At 37.8% G+C, this 25,566-nt stretch overlaps 1 protein-coding gene and 1 long non-coding RNA gene across 15 annotated transcripts in view; one reads left to right on the top strand and one right to left on the bottom strand.

The window, feature by feature from the left end:
- Nucleotides 1–25,566, top strand: part of LOC142197002 (uncharacterized) — a 503,961-nt gene that overhangs the window by 351,422 nt on the left and 126,973 nt on the right. The gene's annotated exons all lie outside the window — the stretch shown is intronic.
- Nucleotides 1–25,566, bottom strand: part of NRXN1 (neurexin 1) — a 1,231,735-nt gene that overhangs the window by 1,096,727 nt on the left and 109,442 nt on the right. For 10 of the 14 annotated variants that reach the window (XM_075266983.1, XM_075266984.1, XM_075266994.1 and 7 more), the window contains exons 3-5: nucleotides 15,495–15,512; nucleotides 7,861–7,890; nucleotides 7,066–7,077 (exon numbers count right to left, since the gene is read on the bottom strand). The exons of 1 other annotated variant lie outside the window; for it this stretch is intronic. In XM_075266983.1, the coding sequence (XP_075123084.1) occupies nucleotides 7,066–7,077; nucleotides 7,861–7,890; nucleotides 15,495–15,512 (60 nt within the window). The remainder of the gene's footprint in view (nucleotides 1–7,065; nucleotides 7,078–7,860; nucleotides 7,891–15,494; nucleotides 15,513–25,566) is intronic. 3 more of the 14 variants (XM_075266985.1, XM_075266990.1, XM_075266991.1) reach the window with 2 other exon arrangements.

Genomic DNA, 25,566 nt, shown 5'->3' with positions numbered 1-25,566 from the left:
CACTTGGGTACCCAAAAATACAGAATCCCAATCTGCTTAAAAAGCAGTTATCCATGAAAACCACTGGACCCCATAGACTCTAAAGGGGTCCACCGGATTTCAACCCCGTTTCTCCCTAGAAAAATGTGGAGAGAACAGTTTTTCAAGAAAAATGGTCGATGGCATCCCCAAATGGTCACACAGCGCTAGTGTGACCATAGCCTGAGCTAAACTCGGTCTAAAAAATCAACTTTGTTTAGTTGCATTGTTTAGTGCTAAAGGGAGCCTGCCAACGGAACCCAACCCATTAGAGATGAGCGAACACTAAAATGTCCGAGGTTCGAAATCCGATTCGAACAGTCGCACACTGTTTGGCTGTTCGAACGGATTTCAAACCCCATTATAGTCTATGGGGGGAAATGGTTGTTTCAGGCGTACGCACAATTCGATAAAATTATACTTACCAAGTCCATGAGGTAAGTCGGAGTCGGGCTGGATTCCCCTTGAAGTCTTCTCCGTGCAGCGCCCCCTCGGCATCTTCCGGCTGGAATTCATTCTGCCTAAGCATCGGGGCCTAGGCAGAGCCGACTGCGCATGCGAGGGCATGCACACGCATGCGCAGTCGGCTCTGCCTAGGCCGGATGCCTAGGCAGAGTGAATTCCAGCCGGAAGACGCCACGGGGACGCTGCACGGAGAAGACTTCTAAAGGTAAGAGAAGAACCAGCGTTGATTGGCAGAATGTATAGCATTCTGCCAATCAACGCTGGTTCTGCATCGAACCTTAAACTTCAAACAGCTTGTAGTGTTCGATCGAGTATGAGTATCTCGAATACCGTAGTATTGGATCGAACACCTACTCGATCGAACACTACTCGCTCATCTCTAAACCCAACCCATCAGATAGATAGGTTGAGGTCACCTAAATCAAACAGTGTTTCACCTTGTGAATTTCTGTTTTCGTCACTAACATATCAACATTTTTGTCCAATGAGTTCTTTGGGGCAATAAGGCCATTACTAGGGTTGAGCAACCGGGATTGGAAAAGATCGGAATCCGATCGTCGATTGAGCAAATTTCACGATCGGGATTGGCTGGAAAATGATCGGAAATCGGATTTTAAAATCAATCCTGAAATTTGAAGATCGGCTCAACCCCAGTCATTTCCAGAGCTCCAAAGAGTTGATTTGCAAATCAGTAAAAAAAAAACAAACAAAAAAAAACTGATATTTTGACAATGGAGGCAACGACTCACAAGGCAAAGCAAAAAATGGCAGAAAATGTTCAAAACTATGACAGCAACAAAATGAACATGCCAGGCTATTCAGAACTTCAAATATTCTGTATCATATGGCCTCAGAATGCTTAATAATGGTTTTTGCAGCAAAAAGAAAACAAAAACATTGCAAAAATGCCAAAACCCTGTATTATGAAACAACCCAGTCATCGACAGCCCCTTAAAACTGACATTTCAGATCATACAATGAACTTTCAGGAAAACATTTCCATTTTATATCTATAGCTAAATCTGAGATGAGAGATGTCGTAAAATTCTTACAATGTTTAGGAAAATGGAATGAAGAACTGAGAGAAATTGGTTTGGATGACTAATCGTACAGTGCAATAGGGTTTGTGTGCAGAAAGCCCCCGAACTCCCCCACTTTAGAGGATGTGATGATGACTCAGCCTGGGGTGCACATGTGGTTTATACGGGTACCATCGCCAGAATGTAGGAGCGTTATTTACTGCAATGGTTATGGCCACCGAGTGGGACATCAGAGATATTATAACAAAGCTGTTATGTCCTATTTGGAATAGACGATCATCACTCAACTGGGCAGAATATTTACGTGTATAAGTAAGTCGTACAGTATATGCACAATGTCCCCATGTTACCAGCTCATATCTAAGGACAAAGGCTCCTGAATAAGACAAAGGCAACACAATGTGTGCAAACAATTGTGTATTCTATCTATCTATCTATCTATCTATCTCCTATCTATCTATCTATCTATCTATCATCTATCTATCTATCTATCTATCTATCTATCTCCTATCTATCTATCTATCTATCTATCTATCATCTATCTATCTATCTATCTCCTATCTATCTATCTATCTATCTATCTATCTATCTCCTATCTATCTATCTATCTATCTATCTATCTATCTATCTCCTATCTATCTTCTATCTATCTATCTATCTATCTATCTATCTATCTCATATCTATCTATCTATCTATCTATCTATCTATCTCTCTATCTATCTATCTCCTATCTATCTATCTATCACATATCTATCTATCTATCTATCTATCTATCTCCTATCTATCTATCTATCTATCTATCTATCTATCTATCTATCTCCTATCTATCTATCTATCTATCTATCTCCTATCTATCTATCTATCTATCTATCTATCTATCTCCTATCTATCTATCTATCTATCTATCTATCTCCTATCTATCTATCTATCTATCTATCTATCTATCTATCTCCTATCTATCTATCTATCTATCTATCTATCTCCTATCTATCTATCTATCTATCTATCTATCTATCTATCTATCTATCTATCACATATCTATCTATCTATCTATCTATCTATCTCCTATCTATCTATCTATCTATCTATCTATCTATCTATCCATTTAGCCATCAGCACGTTACCCCATTATCTATATTATAAATAATGTCTACCATTACATTTGCTATATTACATTTTAGAAGGTTTACTCTTTATTTGACCATTGGTCTTGCCATTATTCATTATTACATATTGGTGCTCTTCTTCCTACTTGTCTATCTATCTATCTATCTATCTATCTATCTATCTATGTGACTGTTGTAACTTTCCTTTTGATGACATAAGCCATTTTGACCTTGATCTCTGACCTTTAAACTCTTAAGACATTTTTAGGTCCGACGTTGTGTTGAGCGGCCAATCTATCATGTTTTAGTTTACGAAGAATGAAAAAAAAATCACAACTATTGTGGCACATGGTGTTTTTTTGGGGGGGAATAATGGTTCTGTTAATTGTGTGCCACATTCGAGACTAGACGGGGCAGGGATGAAGGCAGTGGGCACACTTCAGACTGACCCCCCCATAGTGCAACTGCAATCAGAGCCTCTGGTACAACTTAACTTAAATCATCAATATCTGATCAGTCTAACCCTCCGCACCCCCATCAATCAGCTGTTCTCCACACCATGTGTGACTGTGAATAGCATGCCAGTATACTGCTTCCAGCCCTGTACAAGTGATTGATGGAGGGACCAGGTATCAAATCCCCTTTAATCTGAAACTGATGACTTATTCTAAGGATAAGCTATCAACATCCAGTGTGTAAGAACCCCTTTAAGGTCAGAGGCCCTTTTTCCGCAGTCACTGTGAATGGAAAGGTGGCTGTGCATGCATGGCTCCATTTATTTCTTATTGAGCTATATTTGGAACTCCCATGAAAGTCATTGTAGCAAGCAGAGCATGCAAAGTCACTTCCCATTTGCAGTGGCTACATATTTAGGGTTAAAGAGGTTATCCAGGCTAAATAGTATTCTCTACTTAGGCCAGTGGGAGGGGAAAAAAACACTCACATGTCCCTGATGCCCTGGTGTCCTCCCAGGGAGGTCCAGTCCAATTGGTTGCCTTCTTGTTCATGAAATTCTCACCGGCTGTGACTTCCCAGGTTCCCTTCTGCTGAGGACACTGATTGGCCTTAGTGGTCACAAGACTGCAGCCTCAGTGGCCTCAGAAAGGCAACCCAGGATGTCACAGGTCGTGACGTCCCCCGGGCCTCTCTTGAGGCTGATTGACCTCAGCTGCCAGGTGGGGTGGATATTTCTAATGGAAGACAACGGTGAAGTTGCAGGACTGGACCACGGGGGGAGGCAATGGAGCACTGGGGAGGGGACAGGTGAGTATGGTTTTCTTTTATTGGCCCTTCCCTCCCCAGGACTAATTAATAGATAAGATTTTAGGCTGGACAACCTCTTTAAGGACCTCCATTCTTGAGTTGTCACTTATGGAAAGTGTTTGAGAAATTCCCCTAAGATACAGAGCAAAAAGGTTCTACATCACGTCCATATTTGAAAGTAAGTCATAAAATTAAACAATATATAGGTGTGTATGTGTATATATATATATATATATTACATTGTATTAAATCCCTTCTGACCCTTGTTGTTCAATCCATCATATAATATCTTACTTTAGAAGGTATAATGTAGAATGTTTATTTTGTATCGTCCCCAGATTCCTATTCTAGAGAAACCTCTCCAAATACATTGTCCTATTTCTTATTTGCAGTCCTTTCTGCTGACTCTAACCCATAAGACTCTCTATAAGGGATTGATCTGTTGACTGAGTTTCAATACGTCTTCCATCCTCCTCAGCCTCAGACGACCTTAAGACACTTCTTCGGTGATGACGATCTCTGGTAAGATGAATAGATCGCCCTCAGCAATGTGACCCAAGTGCATTTACTGCTCGTAATAAGGTCAACCGAAACTGAGGATGTCAGCAATCCGAAAGCATCGAAAACATCCCCAAATTATTGTCATTCACTTTTATTTCCTCATCACGCTACTCTTGTAAAACCTGTGAGTGAGCTTTAATAAGGATCGGTTATGTTAGAGACGAAGAGGAAGAAAATGACAAGGGGCGGATGAAATCTAAATGACAAAATCATTTCTATTCTTCCTAATAGCTCAGCCATGTAATAGACTCTATTGTCTGGGATTTACTAACAATAATACATACACGGGGGGGTCTCCACTCAGCTTAAAGGGAGGTTGTCCTCAGAAACCAGAATATAAACTCACTCCTGCAGATAGATAGGTTAAGGTCAGCTGAATTCTATAGTATCTTCCCCATCTCTTGAATCGCTGCCTCAGTTGCTCTTTTTGTCAATATGTAAAGTAGCTTTTTAGAATAACAAGGAGGCTGCCATTGTTCAAAAGAGCTTATTGGTGTACTGACAACACCATTGATAACTCAGCAACAGAGGCAGTGACTCACAAGGGGAAACTACTGTCTAATTCAGGTGACCTTAACCTATCTATCTGTGAGGCTGGGTTCTGGTGACAGACTCCCTTTAAATGGGTTCCCATTTTTTGGAAAGCTTTCGTAGTGTTCCACTTCTGCGACCTTGTGGTCAACTATAAACTGTGGGAGAACCAGTAAAACAGGTGTTCTACTCCACTGCAGATAAGCCTTATAGGGGTTATCCAAGACCAGGACCAGATCCACTTCTTCTTCACAGGCAGTGACATCCCTTCTGTTGGTCACATGGCCATGCTGCAGCTCAGTTCCTTTCAGATGAACAGGGCTCAACTGTGGTATAGCCATGTGGGGTCACTCTCTGAGAAGAGGAGGAAGTATCACAACTCTGGATAAGCCCTTTAAAGGGGTTTTATGGGCCTTAAGTGTTTTTCATACTGATGATTTATCCACTCAGACCCCACAGCAATCTGGGCTACTTGATACATCTAGAAAGATGGCAGCTCTGTAGGGTTGAGCGATCGCGTTCAGAAAAGATTGGATGCCAATCGGCGATCGAGCAAATTTCGCAATCGGATTTTAAAATCGATCCTGAAATCTCAAGATCGGCTCAACCCTACAGCTCTGTGCCCTTTCATGTGATAAACACAGACCTGCAGCCTCTTCCATTGTATAGCTGTGAATTTGGCTAGAAAAATCACCCTATTGCAGTGAAATTCTAACAATTTTTGACCTGTGATCCAGTTTCCTTAGGGGATTAGGTACATAAGCTATAAAAATGAAATCCTAATAAAATTCCATAAAACAACCAAATTGGGGCAGAGTTCGAAATTGTTCAAAATACAGTAGGCGTCATAGCAAAAAAATTTGTCCACCATTTTTGACACAATGACACGTATCATCCCATAAGCTGTCAAACGATGTTCTTCGGTTACAGTCACCTTCTTCTCAAAAAACAACTTACCTCTCAATAAACAAACAGATTTTGACAAAAACAAATTGTACAATTTCCATAACATTTCATATCACTTTTTTCAAATATTTCATGAACGTGCACATTTCATTCTAAAATCCTATTTCTTATATTTTCATAAAAACAGAAGTCATTACGTTTAATCTTTAGTCGATCATTTTGCCCAATTCACCAGATTCGAAGATCCACCAGTTTATACAACTCTACAACATTATATTATATTTAGCCTCTCGAATTTGCAAAAAAGTAACAAGGCAACTCAATTTGTTCATATTGACTGATGAATCACAAACCTATATGGAAATTGGCCAAAATTTAATATGATTAACAATTGTTCATCTTTGCACATACTTCAAGCAAGAAACATTTTCTGCAGTCAGTTTTTAATTGGAAACAATTAAACTTAGAATGCCCCAAATGATTACATGTTCGATATACAAGAACCCACAGTAGAATCGTCACACACAGATAATAAATACAATACACATAAGGAAACAGTTGGATGAACCCATTGAGTTTAACAGGACTGGCTGACTATCTTATCTGCATGGGGGCTTCTTGTCCCTGACTCTTTCCCAAAGGGAAACGAAGAACCAGACAATTTGAAATTCTGAACTCAATATTTTTGTTCTTTTTGTTTCTGTAATGCTCACGTGTATCAAAAATTTTATTAGAAACAACTGACTGTTTTTGTCCACTAATTCTATTATTAGATATTATAAAGGGCAATCCCAGGGACCACCCAAATTAGGAGCTTCTTAAGTATCTGTCCTAAGAATGGAACTGCACTTTTGCATCACTCATAGACATACCTTCTTAGAATGGATCCAATGGACACCTGCTCAACTTGAACTTGCTTTTCCCTGGTCGCTATAACTTCTAGCAGTAACCTGACTTTGGCAATTTTTTGGATTATTTCCAGAGAGTGGAAAGGTACATTGTTCATGTTATCTTTTCAACACCTGGAAATAATTTCAAAATCTACCAAATCTGCCAATTCCCATGAACAGACATAATACACAAACCGCCTACCTAAAATAGACACATGCTTTACATTGAGACACATTTTGACAAACAGGTTACACATCTATAATGAGAAATTAAAAAGCAGTACCTTTACTTTTACCTAGAGATTTGGATGGAATGGTTCCATGAAGAAAGCATTTCCAGACAACGAAGACAGAGAAAAAGAAAATAAAAAAAAAAACATTCATGAATATATGTAAATGCAATCATTAGTTAAGAAAAAGCGGATACTGATGAGGGTGTGGAGGAGGAGGATGATACAATGATGGAAAGGCATAGCCCAGAGACTGGTTCGCGATTGACCAACCTTGGACATGCTTACGACGTTCATGCTCTTTTTGAAAATAAAACAAGAAGTTGGATGACGCAAGCAGATGGCACACTGGTTACTTCACGACTAACCGGCAAGATGTTTGCATTCCAGAGACAGCTACGATGTGCTTTCAGAGTGAACCAGCCATGCATCAATGAAAATTAATGGAGCCTTCGCTGGGTACAATATGATAAACTGAGGATTCTCAATCTAAATAGCAAACACTTTTTGTTTTTTTTTGTGTTTTTTTTTTTTTGTCTCGTTGACATTTTTCATCCTGTCCCTTCAGCAGTTTATCCCAATCTGAGCAACAACACAATTTTTTTTTTTTGTTCAATCAGCTGCTTGATCTGTTCCAATTTGGTTCAGTTATTATATTGCAGAAAAGGAAAAGGATATCAGGAGTGAACAGAAAATAAATAAGGATGTGGATAAAAAAAAAATGTGTCAAGATTTGCAGTCATACACAGCTTAAAAGCAATTTGCCCATTATTGCAGTGAAGGACTGAAGCAGCTACAGAACAGTAGGAAACAATGAAAAGCAGAGTGGAAAAGGAACAGAGCCCATACCTTGGTCGCCCATCATCAGGTGTGCCAGACCTTAAAGGGAAACAAGAGCATAGTCAGCAAAGCACAAGGGAGAATGGGAAGATGTTGCCACAGTAACAAAAATGGTTTGTGACAAACAAGTGGTCTTCCTGCACAGTATCTGCATTTAAAAAGGGAAAAAAAATGCATACTGGTCTCAACCCCCGATGGACAAACTCAGGGATAAAGAAATAATTCAATTACAATCTACAAACTCTACTTGACCCTGTGTTTCATTTATAAATACAAAAAAAAAAATTAAAAAAGAAATAAAAAAAGAAGCAAAAACGCATTTGGAGTCTAACAAAGAGAATCGTCCCATATTTCTTTTTGTAACTTTTTGTATTTTTGATGATTTTTTTTTTTTTTAATTCAATATTATCTCTTTATTTTTTTTAGGATTAAGAAGTTCGGCTGATATCAGGCTCATCGAAGAAGAATCTGACAAATGGGCTGGGTCTGGTCTTTTTCCCCTCATTCAAAATGAGTGTTTCGGATTATTAAACAAAAAAAAAATAAAAAAAATTCTTTAACACTGAAATGGTAATATGGGAGGAATCTACATGTGAGCAGAGGGCCTGTGTAGATGGAAGGTCATAGGTGTGAGGTCAATGATACAAAAGTCAAATATTCTTTTTTATTAATCTTTTTTCAGAGATGAAAGGCAAATTGGCGAAATGTATTGAATAGTCGTTGTCGGTGTTCATACAATATTCTGTGCAGGCTTCAGAGATTGGGCTAGAGAGGAAAAAGTTAGCCAGATTAGGTGAAAATTGGAAGCAAATCGTGAGACAGTTGAGTTGCTTTTGGTGAGTAGGTATATATTGTAGAACCTCAGGATTTTGGGGGTGTCAGATATGGAAAAAAAAATAAAAAAATATTGTTTATATGTTTTTGTAGCAAGCACAAAAATGAAAGTTGTAACAAAAAGTCAATAACCTTTACCTTAATGCTTAAGGTTCACATTATATAATCCATCATAAATGTATAATGCGTGCCTACTGTCCTTCTTTAGAATTTTTTGGCCAATCTTTCTCTGATCCCCAGTCCGTTCTCAATTCCTAAAAATTGGTCCCAGTTCTCAAACTACTCTAAGCATACTTGGGCCAATTTATCACACCTTGCATGTCAGTTTTATGGCATACACGGAATGAAAATGGTGCAATTTTTTCATATAGTTTTTTTTTTTTTTTGCAAACAATTTCAACATCTCCTATTTTGTGCCCCACTCGATAATTTTCAAACAAGTGGGTGGGTGGGAATGAAAGAGGGGAAAAGATGCGTCAACATGACAAATGTAGTATAATTTATTATAATATCAGTTAGAGCTACCGACGGAAGTTTCAAATTGTTGTAGGTTTCAATTACGAAGCATCCTCTAGTGTTATATAACAACTGAATGTGCAGGGGAAGGTTCTCCCTGATGCTTCAATTTGTTCCAATGAATACAGAGCAGGTCTTATTATGCTGTGTGTTATCCGAACAGAATAGATCAGATGCCCCTATAGAGGTATTAAAGGCACTCGGATGACACTCTAATGCCACTTCCAATGTCATCTGAGTCCGTGCTGCTTTGAAATTACACCCTACCCCTCCTTGATGTGTTCATGAGCCTAGGAGACTGGATCCAATGTACAAAATGATTAAAACCAGCCCTGCCAAGAGCAGGTGGACTAGGCTACCAAAACCCAGTATGCATAAATTGGTGACCATTGTACAGGAACTAATAGGAGACTTGGGACCGGATCGAATAAAATCAAAAAAATTAGAAGGGAAGGCAACAGGCATTTTTGCAATTTTTGCAATGCATTATGTATTCATAGTGATCTGCTTTTAATAAGATGGTGTCGAGAGATAAAATTTCAGTCCTCACATCAAGGACATATTCTTATTGTGGAGCCAAAAGCCTCTATGTACAGAATGTTCTGCCAAAGTGGCAACGTATTGACAAAGCCTCAAGGGAAAACTAATTCTTTAAACAGTATATTGCCTATTGTCAAATGGATTTTTTGATATTTAAAACTTTTTACATTTATTTTAATACATAGTAAAGACTATGGACAGTAGATTATATATTGTATGAAATCTCTGTATGGCTTTAGGTGCATAAATTCTTCATGCCATACAATTATTATTTTTTTTTTTAATGTAGATGTGAGCCCCATATAGAGATATATGATATAGGGATCACAATGTATATTTTTTTTCCTATCAGTATGTCTTTGTAGAATGGGAGGAAATCCACTCAAACACAGGGAGAACATACAAACTCCTTGCAGATATTGTTCCTGGTGGGATTTGAACCCAGGACTCCAGTGCTGCAAGGCTGCAGTGCTAACCACTGAGCCACTGTGCTGCCCATCCATACAATTATTTGACTGTGAAATTGTCAATACTAGTTTCAATAATATCATTTAGAAGTAAAAAGCTGCAAAAATATCAAAGATTTAATATCATGACATACTATATATTAAGTTACTACTTTAAGCTATTCTATTTTTTTTTCAATATTTTTTTTAGTAGACTGAACTATGGGTAATATTGTTATATAGATTTCTAAATAAATTTAAATTGTGCAGTTTTGTGAGCAAATTATTATGGTATTAAACACAATGTAGAGTGATTTACTATTAACAGTAGTTAGGAACATGAGAATTGTTTTATATAATGTATCACAAATGTATCTTATAAAAAATTTTTTTTTTTTAAATTGGATTGAAACACAGTGAGGTTGATCTATTATGATTTGTATGCCAATTTTGTAGCCAAATCCCAATGACTAGTTTTTGAACAAAATATTACTTTTCCAACTTAGTGCCCTGTTTGCTATTTTTGATAAATGTGGGAGGAGCGGAATAGAGCCAAGAGGGCTATATATATTAGTGTTGAGTGAATAGTATTTGTCAAATACCTCACTCACATAGAAATGCATGTAAGAGGCCGTCAAATATTCACTTTGCTTAACCCCTCGGTGTTCGGCCGCTTTCACGCATTCCTATAGGAGCGAGGTATTCGACAAATACTATTGATACATTGATATATATTATAGATATATATCTATCATGCAAGAAGACTCAATGGAGTAGATTTAATTTCTGGTGCACCGGACCTCCTATGGGGTTTTAGAATTATTAAGAGATTGGAGCCTCTCAATATTTATGGAGTTCTTCCTATAATGCGCTGAATTGATTTAAAGCAGCACTTAAAGCGGCAATCTTAATAAACTTGACCCGGTCTTTTTTGAGGCAAAACCAAAATCGGATCCAAAAGGAAGAAGAGTTATAAGCTCTATCTTTGTATTTGCCATTCCTTTTTAATTGATATCTAGATTTGATATAAACTGTTGATATCATTATATGTTATATATTAATTATTATTATTATTATTATTATTATTATTATTATTATTATTATTATTATTATTTTATACTGCAATATTTTATATTGTGTTCATTTTAGAAATTTTTTACAAAATAAATATCTGGATTTGGAGATTTACTATTCTATAGTTTACATGAAACCAAATCCTCTCTCAACGCAAAAAAACAGCTTGCAAAAAAACATATAAACACGTGGGATTGACAATAAGTTGTGAATGGTTCAATGTTGGATGTAACGCTCTGATAAACCACCATTAAAATAACAAAGGAAGGCAAATAAAGGAAAAGAAAAAATAAATAAATACAAGTTTTAACATTTCCAGAAAGTTTTATATCATCAAGGGAGAAAAATGAAACAAAGTAACCAAGCAAATAAAATAGAAAAAAAAATCACGGAAAAGGATTGCAATAATATTAAGGCTTAAAGACAAAAACTGAAATGTCAAAAAGTTGGCAGTGACACGTACTGGAGCTTATCTGGTGGCGAACAACACAATGCTCGGTTCTAAATAAAGAGGAAAACAATGGCGAACGGAATGAGCCAAAAAATGTTCACAGCCTCTCCATGAGAATAAATATCAGGCAAAAAAATATTTGTAAGAACCAAAGCAAAGCAAAAATTCTCATTAGAAAAAATTTGGATTTTGTACCTCCTTTTTATTTTAATGTGTGCTTTTGATTTTTTTTTAACCCCTTAAACTGTTGAATTTTGCACCTTTACAAATGTGTTCTGTGGTTTCTCTGTGGGGATTTTCATATGTTTTCTATTGTGTAGTTGCTTCAATGTAACACAATTTATATAGTAGATTTGTGTTACACTGGGTTCACACCTGTGTTTAGGTTTCCATTTATGGGGTCCACTTGGGGATCTCACAAATGGAAACCTAATCCGCTTAAAAAATCAGTTACCCACAGAAACCTGTGGACCTTGTAGACTATAATTTTTGCCCAGGTTTCGCCCAAAAAATGCAGAGAGAATTTTTTTAAGCGGAATGATAGACGGAAAGCCCAAATAGGCGATGAGCACAGGTGTGACAGCACATTCAATTTTACAGTCCAATTTTGCATACTACTAGTGGCAAAAACAGTGCTAAAATCTGTAGTGTTTTTTGTCTACTAGGATCGCTGAAAAATTCACTGGACAGTAACTTTTTGTATTTCTAAGGATAGTCCTCACTTTGCTATTCTCACATACACAGCAGCCTGTCCATCACCTTCCTGGTGGGGCGGAGGAAGTGAGACTGGGAGAGTCCTCATCTCATCAATTCCATAGTATGTGTCCATTGTAGTCAACCAATGATCCTAGTAGCCAAATTAAATTATTTGGGGGCCATATGAAGCAGGTGCACTTTAAGTTTGAGGCCACTTTGTGGAAAATCTTCTATTTCGGATGTAGATTTTGCTTTGTTTTTTGAGCCAAGCCAAAAGTGGCTCCAAAACGAACAGGTAATGTGAAGCAAGTCCTTGTACTTTTTCCTTCTGCTATATCCATTTTTTACTTTGGCTCAAAAAAAGAACCATAGCAAAATCTGAAACAAAAAAGGAAATTTTCATCAACTAATGGCCTCAGAAAGTTCCAGAAGACTCTACCGCCTCCACTTTTTAACATCTGTCTTACAAATGTAATACCCAGACCCGGTGCTGTGTTATTGAACAATCTATGGCCATCTAAGTTTGGCCCAGTAATATCCTGGAAAGCAAACTGTAAAATTCAGCCTTTGCTGTGTTATGGTTTTGGGTTGAAAAAAGTGAAAAATGTAAGAATTTTTTTCAATTTTAGAATTTTGATTTTGGCAAAAAAAAAAAAAAAAAAAATCAATACTGCGCTATATGAACAAGGTTTAAAAAAAATGACCAAACAAAAAAATGCTGTAAAAAAATTACACAATACTTGTTGTGCCAGAAATCCTTGATGTGAGTACAAAGACACATTCTCCTTGACATTGATATATGCTGTAACATGTAATACATTGTATGTTTTTATGTTCATGCAGTTCCTGATACAAAGCGACAATTCATATACAAATGTATCGATTTTGTACACAGTTCCTACATAGGGGGGGACCTATCGCTATGGGCAATATTTAAGGAACTGTCCAGGGTAAAATGACATGCCGTATTATGCCAAGTGCAGGACCTAAGAGGTCGATGTCTAACAAAGAGATTCTTTCCTTCGTGTTCTTTGAATCCCTGTGTCCTGCATCACCCCAGAGGCTCTACATTGGGTACAGCATGGTGTTTATTACCAAAATGGGACAGGATGCTGTAAATAGCTTAAAATAACCAAACGTACTGTAGTGTATGCTCCTGCCACCATGACACTACCTGTATCCATCACATGACCATTTGGTTGCATCATTGACATCCTGCACCACTGACATCACTGCTGTGGCCCCAGATGGGCTGAGGGTCATGTGATGGAGACAGAAGACATCATGTGGATAAACAAACACCTGTGAACACCATAAAGATGCAACGCGGGCAATCTGGAAGGTGACTATAGCACCATTGGTTATTTGGAGAACCCATCTAAGGCTGGAATCACACATGCCATTTTTTATGTTTTTTTGTGCCGATTTTTGAGTCAAACACAAGAACAGAAAAAAAGTAGAAATCCTTTATTAACTCTTTGGAATTTTAGATCATTTCTTCCGGTTCAAAAATGAAGTTTGTAGCAAAGATCACGCACATAAGCATCGCACTCTCTGCTGTTAGCACTCCATACCAGGGCTCTTTGCACAGAGCACTGCAACATGTTATATTAATAAGTTAAAAGGGTTTTCCAACCCCAACAGTGTTTTGTTTTTTTCATACTGATGACTTATAAAACAGGATAGGCCGTCAGTATCTATCAATAGGTTCTGACCCTGAACCCCACATTGTTGGGCATCGTTCAGCTGACCTGTTGTCTTCTGTCTCCGGAAGCTTCTGCTTTAAATGGAGCACGAAAAATCTCTGCCCCTATACAAGTACTAAGTGCATGTCTGCTTTACCCTGCCGTCATCTATGTAGAGTAGACAAGGCTTCAGCTCTTCGTCTATGACTTGAATAGGAGCAGAACTTCTTGCCCAATTCACGACAGTAGCATCTGGTGCTAGGAGGCAGCTTCAAGGTCCGGGTGTGGAATTCCCACTGATCAGATACAATAGCCTATCATGTAAATATATAAAAAAAAAGCTCTACAACAGTATTGGGGAACAAGTACAGCAATTACTTTACACTTATTACTGGTTTATTACTGTGCCAAGCATAGGGGCAGAATAAAACGTATCTTTTAATCTATTACCCTTGAAAACAATTAGTTACCAACCACTGCATATCCATTGTCTCCTATATAATTCTGCAAGTCTGTCCATACTCTTCCTTTTAGAGGAGGTATTGTAGCTTGGCCATATTTCCAGATTATGCCACTAGGTTTCTGGAAAATCAGGCATTGATTTACAGGGGGATGCCTTCCAAAGGGTGGTGCTAGAGCAAGTTCTTCTTTTCTATCAAGGAAGAATTATTTGCATATTTTTTTCGTAGAATTCTTTGTAGGGAGTGGACTAAGAAGTCCCTGTACATAAGGTGATCACTCCTTAATGAGACATCGTATCCCATCTGACCCTTACAGACTTATTGCTGTACTCAACCCCCAATGTGGTTGTACAAATATAGCATGGACAATTTTATTCCCGGAGTGCTGGATCAATGGTTCATTTTCAGGGGCAACGTGAGACCCATGACAAGGACGCGAGTGCGTGAGATGCTAGAATGTTTATTTCTTATAGAAAAAATCCTTTGAATGCTGCTACATCTGTGCATAAAAAACTGCATGTGTGAACCTAGCCAAAATGACAGCTGAAAACATATTCCGTTATTTTTTTTCCTAGAAAAACACCTTGGTTACATGAAGCAATCGGATGCCATTTTTAACATTTACATATATGACAGATGTATAGGGTTCCATTAATAGCTTGCTGCAACATCAAATGTACACAGAGTCAATATCACACTGGTTAGAAAGTGCAGCGCTCTGCAACATTGCTGAGAAGATAGGAACGATGACACAGCAATATGGAACATCTCGTCTAATAGGAATGATAAATCATAGCATGGTCCTTCTTTCTTCTTTTTTTTTTTTTTAATTGCTTTATGAAAACCAAATACTTACCGGGACTAACTTTATGCTTAGACAGAAAAAATAAAAAGGGACAAGGGAGAGGGAAGGGGAGAAGATAAGGTAGAAAGCACCCACCTTCTACATGGTTGTCTTCTGAAAGCACATGACAGGGAAGGAGAGAAAAGGAGAGACATTCAGTAAGCGGCATGCAGACTATCACTTGCCATTGCATGTCTTCAGCATGCACGGCGTCAAACACAACATGCAAATGCTCAATTGCTACCATTCAGAGAGGGGAAGTAAAAGCAACAGGGAATAGATGTTCCTTTCAGTGTATGCAACATGTAGTGAATCATTTTACCATTTCTGCAATAGGTACAGACACCATTTGGGTGCCATGGATAACCCTGGTCGAAAAAATCTTCTGGCACTCAAAGTGTAAATTATGTCTAAGTTCTTGGTTTCTCTACCCAAAGAAACCTCCAGCTCTTGTCTCAGTGCGATGCAAATAGATGCAAATAGATCAATAAGCATAAATCCTTTTGTATCCTTATAAATACATTGTAAATGACTCTACCGTCATAGTGGAAATCAATGCACTCAGGATTCACCCACTAGCTCTCCTAAATATAGATAGAATAGAACTTGAGCAATACTATTATTACTGGGAAGGCCCTTACAATAAGATCCTTCGCGTATATGGATGAATAATAGTGAACAAGATGGCAAAAACCCAGAATTATTAGGAAATTCCTGGTAAAATGGATGTTGGATTATGAATATTATTGCAAATTTATGTTGGCAACAATGAAACAATGGAATATTGTGAAACCCAAGACAGTTAATTACACCAATTTTAGAATATAAACCAGTATATATACACTGTAGGGAAAAAAGTATTGGGACACCGACACATTACAAGGAGTTGGTTCCCCCTTTCAAACTAAAACGGATTCTACTCTTCTTGGAAAACTTTCTACAAGATTTTGCAATGTGTCTATGAGAAATGTTGCCCATTCATCCAGAAGAACATTTGTAAGATCAAACACTAATGTTGGATGAGAGGGTTTGGCTTGGTATCTACAATCTAGTCCATCTCATAGGTGTTGGTGGGCTTGAGGTCAGGGCTCAGTGCGGGCCAGTCATGTTTTTCTACACTAGACTCCACCAACCGTGTCTTTATGGACCCAGTTTTTTGACCCAGTCATGGTAGAACAGAAAGAGGACTTTGGTTCCTATTTCCTCAATATTGGAAGCATACAATTGTCAAAAACCTTTGGTACGCTGAGACATTAAATTCCCTTCACTGCAGCTAAGGAGTCTGGCGATCCCCTAAGAGACAGTGGCACAGTTAGGACAATGTAACAGGAAACGTTCTTCTGGACTCACCAAACCCAGACTTATCTATTGGATTGCCATATGGGATTTATCACTCTACATTCCGTGCTATGCATCTTTGCTCTGTAAGCTTCCGTGGTCTGCTGCACCTTATGGCCGCCGTTCCTAAACCCCTCTGCTTTTCAGTAATACCACTCAGATTTGATGATGAAATATTTAGGAGGGAAAACTATTTCAGTACTACCCTGGAATCTAGAGAGCTCATTCAGACCAGCCATGTTTCAGGCGGCTAGATGTTGAATATAATACATCTGTGACATTGGGACGGAATGAAACTCCTGAACCTGGGGCCCAATACTTTTGTCCATATAGTGTATATTTTACAGTATATGCAGATCAGGATTTGTAGAACAGCCAAATAGATATAATGGTCGGAGAACTTCTTCTTAGGGCATTAGAGGACATGTCAGCCAGTGTGCCATCTGCATGGAGCATGGATGCTGTTCATGTGTTTGCACAGGGTTAAAACATTTTAATACATTACTATTATATTCTTAAGGTGTTCCAATTCTTTGTGCAAATGAATTTTCTTATGTTAAACTCCAAATTTCCTTTATAGATATAGAAGTAAATGATAGGATTCAGACTGCCAACAGTCACCACTAGGAGGAGCTTAAGAGCTTGCCTAATACGGTATACATATAAACAGTATACAGTAAGCTCCTAAACTCACACTATTGGTGGTTGCACAAGCCTGAGTTGTATCATTTCACTCTTTATAGGAAATTTGGGGCTCGGCATGAAAAAGAGAAATTCAATCACTATAAAGATATAGCAATAAATGAATTACAGAATTTTGGACAAATTTAGGAAAATAATACATTGAAAAACGGTGAACATTCACATTGGGCATCTTAATAATAGAGTTCAATGGTCAATGACTAAAGGGGTTTTCCTACAATGTATCACCTACTATATCTATAGTATAGCTGACAAATGGGGGGCTGACTGATGGAACCCCAACAATCACAAGAATCAGGGATCCCGACCTCCCTGTGAATGATATATGACCAGAACCTTATAGAACTGATGGCGAGGGCCCAGTCTAGCGCTCCATCAGTTTTATAGGAGTTTATAAAGCCTGAACTCTTGGAAACCCCATTTATGAATAATATATAATACAATGTAAACTTAAACAAGTCGCATCTTTGGATAAACATTGTATCCTATTGTTTTATTAGGAAATATTGTAGACGTCTCACCGTAGTCTGCAGCCAGCTCGGGGTTTCATGACCTAAATACTTTTAATTGCCTCATCTATTAAGGTTGGAGAAGATTGTCTCATTTCATCTGCTTCTGCGTTTTCCTTTCTTACTCTTTGATATCATAATTTAAAAAAGAGACTTTAGGCATAAATACGAGTTATTGGAGCTCGTTTTGGCTGGTAAATTATTTTCCTGTGAGTGTTACACTGCTACATCCTCCACTGAGCGCTGTTACTTAAAACCTCATTAGCTAGTTACCACTGATCAGAATCAATAAATGGCGAAGTCCGTAGAATCGCACTCACTCACTTTATGCTAACAGGCATTCACCCTTTCAGCTGTTCGGCTTAACTATACGATGGGAAGATTAAATATCAGTGAAATTTAACTTACTAGGAATAACAAATATGCATATTTTTTGGTTTTAGTGAAATATTGGTGTTTCTACTAAAATCCATATACATAAGGTGAATGAATTATACACTACTAGAGTGCTACTACTATTCCTGACAGTGCCACCACCACCACTACTACTACTACTACTACAGTACCTCTACTACTACTATTCCTGACAGTGCCGCCAACACTACTACTACTACAGTACCTCTACTACTACTATTCCTGACAGTGCCACCACTACTACTACTATTACGACTACAGTACCTCTACTACTACTATTCCTGACAGTGCCGCCAACACTACTACTACTACTACAGTACCTCTACTACTACTATTTCACTTACTACTTCTGCAACTACTACTACCACTACTACTATTGTTACTACTACAGTACCTTTCTTACTACTATTGCTGTTACTGCTGCTATTACGTCTACTACTACTACTACTACTACTACTACTACTGTACTTCTACTGCCACTACAACTAGTAAAGTACCTCTACTACAACTACTACCACAGTACCTCTGCTACTATTATTCTTACTGCTACTACTGCTACTACAGTAACTCTACTACTACTACTACTACTACTACTACTACTACTACTACTACTACTTTTACTACTACTACTACAACTATTGTTACTACTACAGTAACTTTCTTACTACTATTGCTGTTACTGCTGCTACTACTACTACTACGATACATCTACGGCCACCACTACTACTCCTTCTATGACTACAGTACCTCTACTACTACTATTGCACTTACTACTGCTGCAACTACTACTACTGTACTTCTACTGCCACTAGTAAAGTACCTCTACTACAACTACTACCACAGTACCTCTACTACTATTCTTCTTACTGCTACTTCTACTACTACAGTAACTCTACTACTACTACTAATAATACTATTGTTACTACTACAGTACCTTTCTTACTACTGCTGCTATTACTACTACAATACTTCTACTGCCACCACTACTACTATGACTGCATTACCTCTACTACTACTATTGCACTTACTACTGCTGCAAATACTACTACTACTACTACTACTACTACTACTACTACTACTACAGTACTTCTACTGCCACTACTACTAGTAAAGTACCTCTACTACAACTACTACCACAGTGCCTCTACTACTATTATTTTTACTACTACAGTATATCTACTACTATTATTGTTACTACTACAGTACCTTTACTACTATTGCTCTTACTGTTGTTTCTAATACCACTACTACTAGTAAAGTACCACTACTGCTGCTGCTGCTGCTACTACTATTACTACTGTGCCTCTACTACTATTATTGCTCTTAATGCTACAACTACTACAGTACTTCTACTGACATTGTTACTACTAGTACTTCTACAGTACCTCTACTTCTACTGGTGTTCCTACTACTGCTATCACTACTATCACAGCACTTCTACTGCTACAACTACTAGTAAAGTTTCTCTACTACTTCTTTTGCTATTACTACAGTACCTCTACTACTACTAGTGCTACTACTACTGCTATTGCTGCTAGTACAGCACTTCTAATGCCACTATTACTATTGCTGCTACTACAGTACTATTACTATTCCTGATATTGTCACTACTACTGCTGTTGCTACTAATACTACAGTACCTCTATTACTGCTATAGCTACAGAATTTGTATTACTACTGCTACCACTTCTACTGCTACTGTTACTACAGTACCTCTACTACTACTAATGTTACCTATTTCTACAGTACCTCTACTACTACTACTGCTGCTACTACTAGTATAGTACCTCTTCTTATACTACTACTGCTACTACAATACCTCTACTACTACTACTACTACTACTACTACTACTACTACTACTAATGTTATGTACTTCTACAGTACTACTACTACTACTACTACTACTGCTTTTAGTACTATTGCTACTACAGTACCCCCACTGTCATGGCTCCTGCTACTACTACTATAATACCTCTACTGTTACTACTATGGCTACTACTACTACTAATGATACTACTACCTAAAATAATAATAACAACACTAATATTAAATAAATATATATATATATATATATATATATATATATATATATATATATATAACGCTTAGACATTACATTGGCCCCGCCCCTGCACAGTCTACTAAACTAAAATAGTATATGACTTGAACATTTCAGTTAAAGAGTTGTCCGGGATTTGCAAATGTTTCGGAAAAGAAAATAAATAGAAAAAAATATATATGTATATCTACTGTACATGACACTTCATTGTACTGCTGCTCCAGTGAGGCCACTCTGGTGGTCCATGTCAGTCTCCCCTACTTTCTGCAGTGATGATACGATGTACATGTGAACAATCACTGACCCCGACAGTATGTCACATGATCACTAAGGCCACAGACAGGACCACGTACAGCATAAGATAGCAGAGATTGGCAGGTCCCACCAGAGCAGGGATAGTAGGGCAATAGGCCATTAAAGCATTTTTATTTTAGTTTTATCCTATTCCCTGTTTTTGGGCACATTTTTGCTAATTCTTAGAAAACTATTTTAATTATGAATGAAGTGGATTTTTAATCGGATGCCAAGATTCAGTGATGTTATGATATCCTGGATGCCAATGTTGCAGAATAATCTTAAGTGTTGGCAACACTAAATACTTCAAGGTTAAGGTATGACTCTTTATTATTTCTTGGCACCTCCTCTGGGTCTCGGATTATTATACCCCAGGGTATGAAGAAACTCCTTAGTATAATTAAAATGTATCACGGTGAACTCCAAAAATTTCAAATTTGGCCAAACCCCAAATTTTTGTAAATGTTATAATAAACCTGGCTCATTACTCCCCAGTTTGCTCATTTCTAGTTATTGTGGAAGGTTTGCTGTGTATCCAAGAAAACCCACTGATGACCTCAGTAATTGTGTCTTCTACAAGTATGAAGATTGTGGTGACCAATACGGAAAATCAATTCAGCACCTTCATAATCCCCCGATTAAGTAGACTGTAGACTAGTACGCCTTTCTGTAATAAATGTGGCTTTTATAGTAGTAATTAAGTGACAATAATGACTAGGTTTAGTAGAAACATAAAGCAAATGGAGCTACAGAGTAATTAGATGTTAATTGGTTGACCCATTCCGATGTATATATGTGTAAATCATTCATTTGACATTATATGTCACTCTGAACCCAACTAATGAACTTCTCTCGACAAGGACAACACAAATGTTGGAAAGTACAAAGAGCACGACTCTGTCAAATGTGTGCGGAGCCGAGTAGTAAAAGTCATCTTTCCTAATGTAAGGTATGTAATTAACTATCCTTGTCCATTCAGTCCTGTTTAATGACCTCGCTCTAAATCATATTGCGATGATGTATGGAAAGTATCGCAAGTGCAAAGAGGCAAAAGCAATTCCAAAATTCTGAATCTGATTAGTAAAACTATAGCAGGTATAGGCGGATTACGTCTTTTCAAGCACCCAAGTATTTCCAAATGCTCGAGGGAACTAAAAACTAGATACTATAGAAACTCATTTTTACTTGCAAGATGTAAACTTTGGCAAGCTCGTATTCTTTGGCTTCATCATCAAATCTTTAGTCCAAAAACAAGACCTACTTTTTGGCTATAGAACTTCTTATCTGCCTCAACTGGAGAAGACCTGGTTTACCTATCAGTGATCTAAGGGGAAACAAAGTCCAAAAATTATATAGAATGGAAGAATGAATGGTTGCAAAACAAAAATAGATGACTTGGTCCCACGGGACAAACTGTACAAATAGATAAGTTACACCAACTTCTCCCACATTCTAGACTCCACCAATAACTAGCACCTAAAGCCGCCTCGAGTCTCTACAGAACAGACTTTACACAATCATGGGAAGAATAGGCAAATCTGTTTCCTAAGATTCCCATAGCCCCCCAGTGGAGCTAACATGGCTTTTTGTAAGACTCAACACATCTGAGAAGGTGGTCTCTCCTCAAGGAGCAACATTATCCCCATAACCTGGTCTAGAAGTCGTTCACCTCTGCCAAGTCAGTTTTCCCTAGGCAGTGCTGAAGAGATCCAACCAGATTGAAACAGCGCTGTCCACAACTGGGATACTGACTTGGCAAATTTCTGCATCATTGCAGAAAGGGCTTCTTTTGAAGTCCGGCATGATGTTCAAGGGAGCCACCCCTAGAGGGCAGCAAACAGAGGCACTGTTTCCCTATTTTCTTCTTGGGGAACAGATTTGTATATTCTTCCCATAATCCCCCAGTGGAGCTAAAATGTCTTTTTGTAAGACTCCACAAACCTGAGAAGGTGGTCTCTCCTCAAGGAGCGACATTATCACCATTTACACAATCAGTTAATGGTTTGTTTGTTTCGTTTGATATCCCCTCCCCCACCCCTATACATGATCTTGGGTTCTATAATGCTCACTTTATTGTGCAATTTATTCTAATTATACCTCTTGATACTTGTAAATTGTTGTTTGGATTATCACCCCGAATAAGCTAGAGGTCTACAAGCCTCCTCTGTGCCGACGACACTTACTGTTTCCTGACCCATTATTCATAAAAGCTCTTTAAAAAGTATTAATTTATTAGATGTTCTTACTCTAAATACACAATTATGATTCACAAAACTATAGGCCCTCCATGGCCCAACATACGATGCCTACAAAAAAGACTTTGTATTATTATGTAAATTATTCAATGGGAGGTTAAATGGAACATAAGTCCAACAAAAACTGTAACAAAAACCCAACAACCTCTACTTGTTCTTATGAACACAGGGTTTACAGAGTTACCGTATGGGTCCATACATTGCTCTACCCACAGTGGGCACAAAGTATAATGACCATCTTACAAAAATAAGGAGGAGCCTGGAATGAAAGGAGGAACCGCACCAGTATTGCAGGTTAGCTATTCATTATGCATTTTTATGTTTTTTTTATTGTATGTCGGAGATTGCTTTCATTCTAGAGTCTTTCACTTAAGAATTCCCTTTATAAAGACACTGGTTGTTCCGGACTTCGGCTTGGACTTCAATGTGCCATTTGGTTGGGTTGCTGTAAATCATGAGACGACTGTGATTGTGATTGAACGTAAACTCTCCGCGATGGGAACCAGCGCGAGAAGCAACTTTGTAATCAGGTCAGACTTTTTGCAAGAGCTGACAAAGAAGTCGACAGACTTAATTCTCAGGGATTATAAACCACTGTAGTCTTGACATTTTACCGGCAAGTCTTGCCATGTCGTTCTCATGTAAGTACTATTAGGGGGCCACAGAATATTATAATCATTTACCGTCAACAATGTATCCGGTGCCGCATATAACACAAGATAAGAAGATGAGCGAGTGTCTGTATTAGAATTAATAAAGTCGAGCTAATGTCATGTAAACAAGTCAAATGCTAAAATTCTGCGCTTAATATCCAAAATAAATGACTTGTCAAACAACATCGGCTGTTTTTCCTAAACCCTTCGGAATGTCTCTAAATACTCCAGCAAAATGGAACTGCAAATGTAATCCCTTTTTGTCTGTGAAATCTACATTTTGCCTATTTAGCATAAAAATTCACTAAAAAGTCACAACTTCCTTCCCTCCATGCTGTTTGGATTCATTATCTTTCAGTTGCTCATTCCGGTATCCTACATAACATCATTTCGAATCCATCTTTAGCATGGCACAATCTGCCCGCTACAAAGCAAATGTTCATGTGCTATGCAAGAGAACATTTAAATACAATTTGTGTACTCTGCACATTTCTGCTTGACAAAGGAGACATTGCCAGCACTCCATCTCCACTCTCCAGCCGTCATATTCTCATAATGGAATTCCGAGCTTTGTTAAAACTCAAAATTATTTTTGCATGATACACTAAATGATCAGACATAATGTTTGGGAGTCGGAACTTTGCTTATGGGTTACTCGTTGAATTTTGTCATTTCATGAAAATGACTTTGAGAAAAACATAAATTAGTTTATTAGCAACTTTAGTCGCCATGGTCGCTTCTGAAAATGCATTGTAAATTCTGGGAAAAGTTCCTCTTTACTTATGAAAACTGGTGCAATGGGAAAGTAAAGGACCGTAGAAAAAGAAATAATGGATTACAAAATATTCAAGTGATCCGTTTCCCTTTGAACTAATTTTGATGAATTTCAAAAACTTCAAAATGTGTAAGAAATAATAAATCTTTAGTATTTACAGGATGAAAGAATTTACCAATTTGAGAAAATTTTGCAAATTTTGCAAAATTAGATTTGTTGAATACTACACTTGCCTCCATTTTGCATACAATGTTAGATAAGTATTGCCTGTTTGTTACATTGCATTGTACAGTACAAGTCTCACGTCTCAAACCTAAACTACTTCTGCATCCATGGGTGTTGCAAGGTCATAGCAGAAGAATGAATCTTCCACGATGAACAATACTTTTATGAAAACAACATATTTCAGGCCTTTGTTGGCATCTATCCTTCGCACTGGCAGCACCAGAGGATACAGTGTAGGGATGTTTTTGGTTTTATCCTCCACTATGTTGAACACCCTCTGCCAAGTCATAGAGCTCCTGTCTATGGCAGCAGCCATCCTAGTTGAGGGGACACTTACTGTATTCTTAGACGCCCATCATAATGTTGTACATACTGGCTGCAAAACAATCCCGAAAAACAGATGATTTGTGATGTATGTCTGCTATGCTGACATTTTTCTTTTTTGCTACAATGTTAAAAACGCATATATCTATTCAAAATGTTGCAAAGAAAGAATGTTTTCTTAAACAGAAGCGCTAATTTATTTGTATCAATTAAAAAAATGAAATGAATGAAGAAAAAGAAATCTAAATCCCATCAATATTTAATGTGACCGTATTTTGGAGGAGGAGTCCTGGGACTGATGATCCGGCCCTCACAGAGCCCTGATTCCACATCCTCCAGTCTGTCTGGGGTTACACGAAGAGACAGAAGGATTGGAAAAACCTATATCCACAGAAGATCCGTGCTTAATTTTCCAAGATGGCGGCGGGAACAACCCCCCTGTCCAGTTCTGCCCAAAACTGTCTGCAAGTACCGAGAAGAACTTATAGAAGGCAAAGGGCAAAGGTCACACCAATTTAGATTTCTCGTTCATTTGAAAGCATTCTTACTCTGCAACATTTTTTCCATATCTGAGATTTTGCACATTACTATATATGATTGGCCTTGATGAATACGTAAA

The sequence above is a fragment of the Leptodactylus fuscus genome, chromosome 3 (assembly GCF_031893055.1).
Source record: "Leptodactylus fuscus isolate aLepFus1 chromosome 3, aLepFus1.hap2, whole genome shotgun sequence".
Classification (NCBI taxonomy): domain Eukaryota; kingdom Metazoa; phylum Chordata; class Amphibia; order Anura; family Leptodactylidae; genus Leptodactylus; species Leptodactylus fuscus.
Note: the sequence above shows the minus strand (reverse complement) of the source record. Positions and strands in the feature narration are given on the sequence as shown.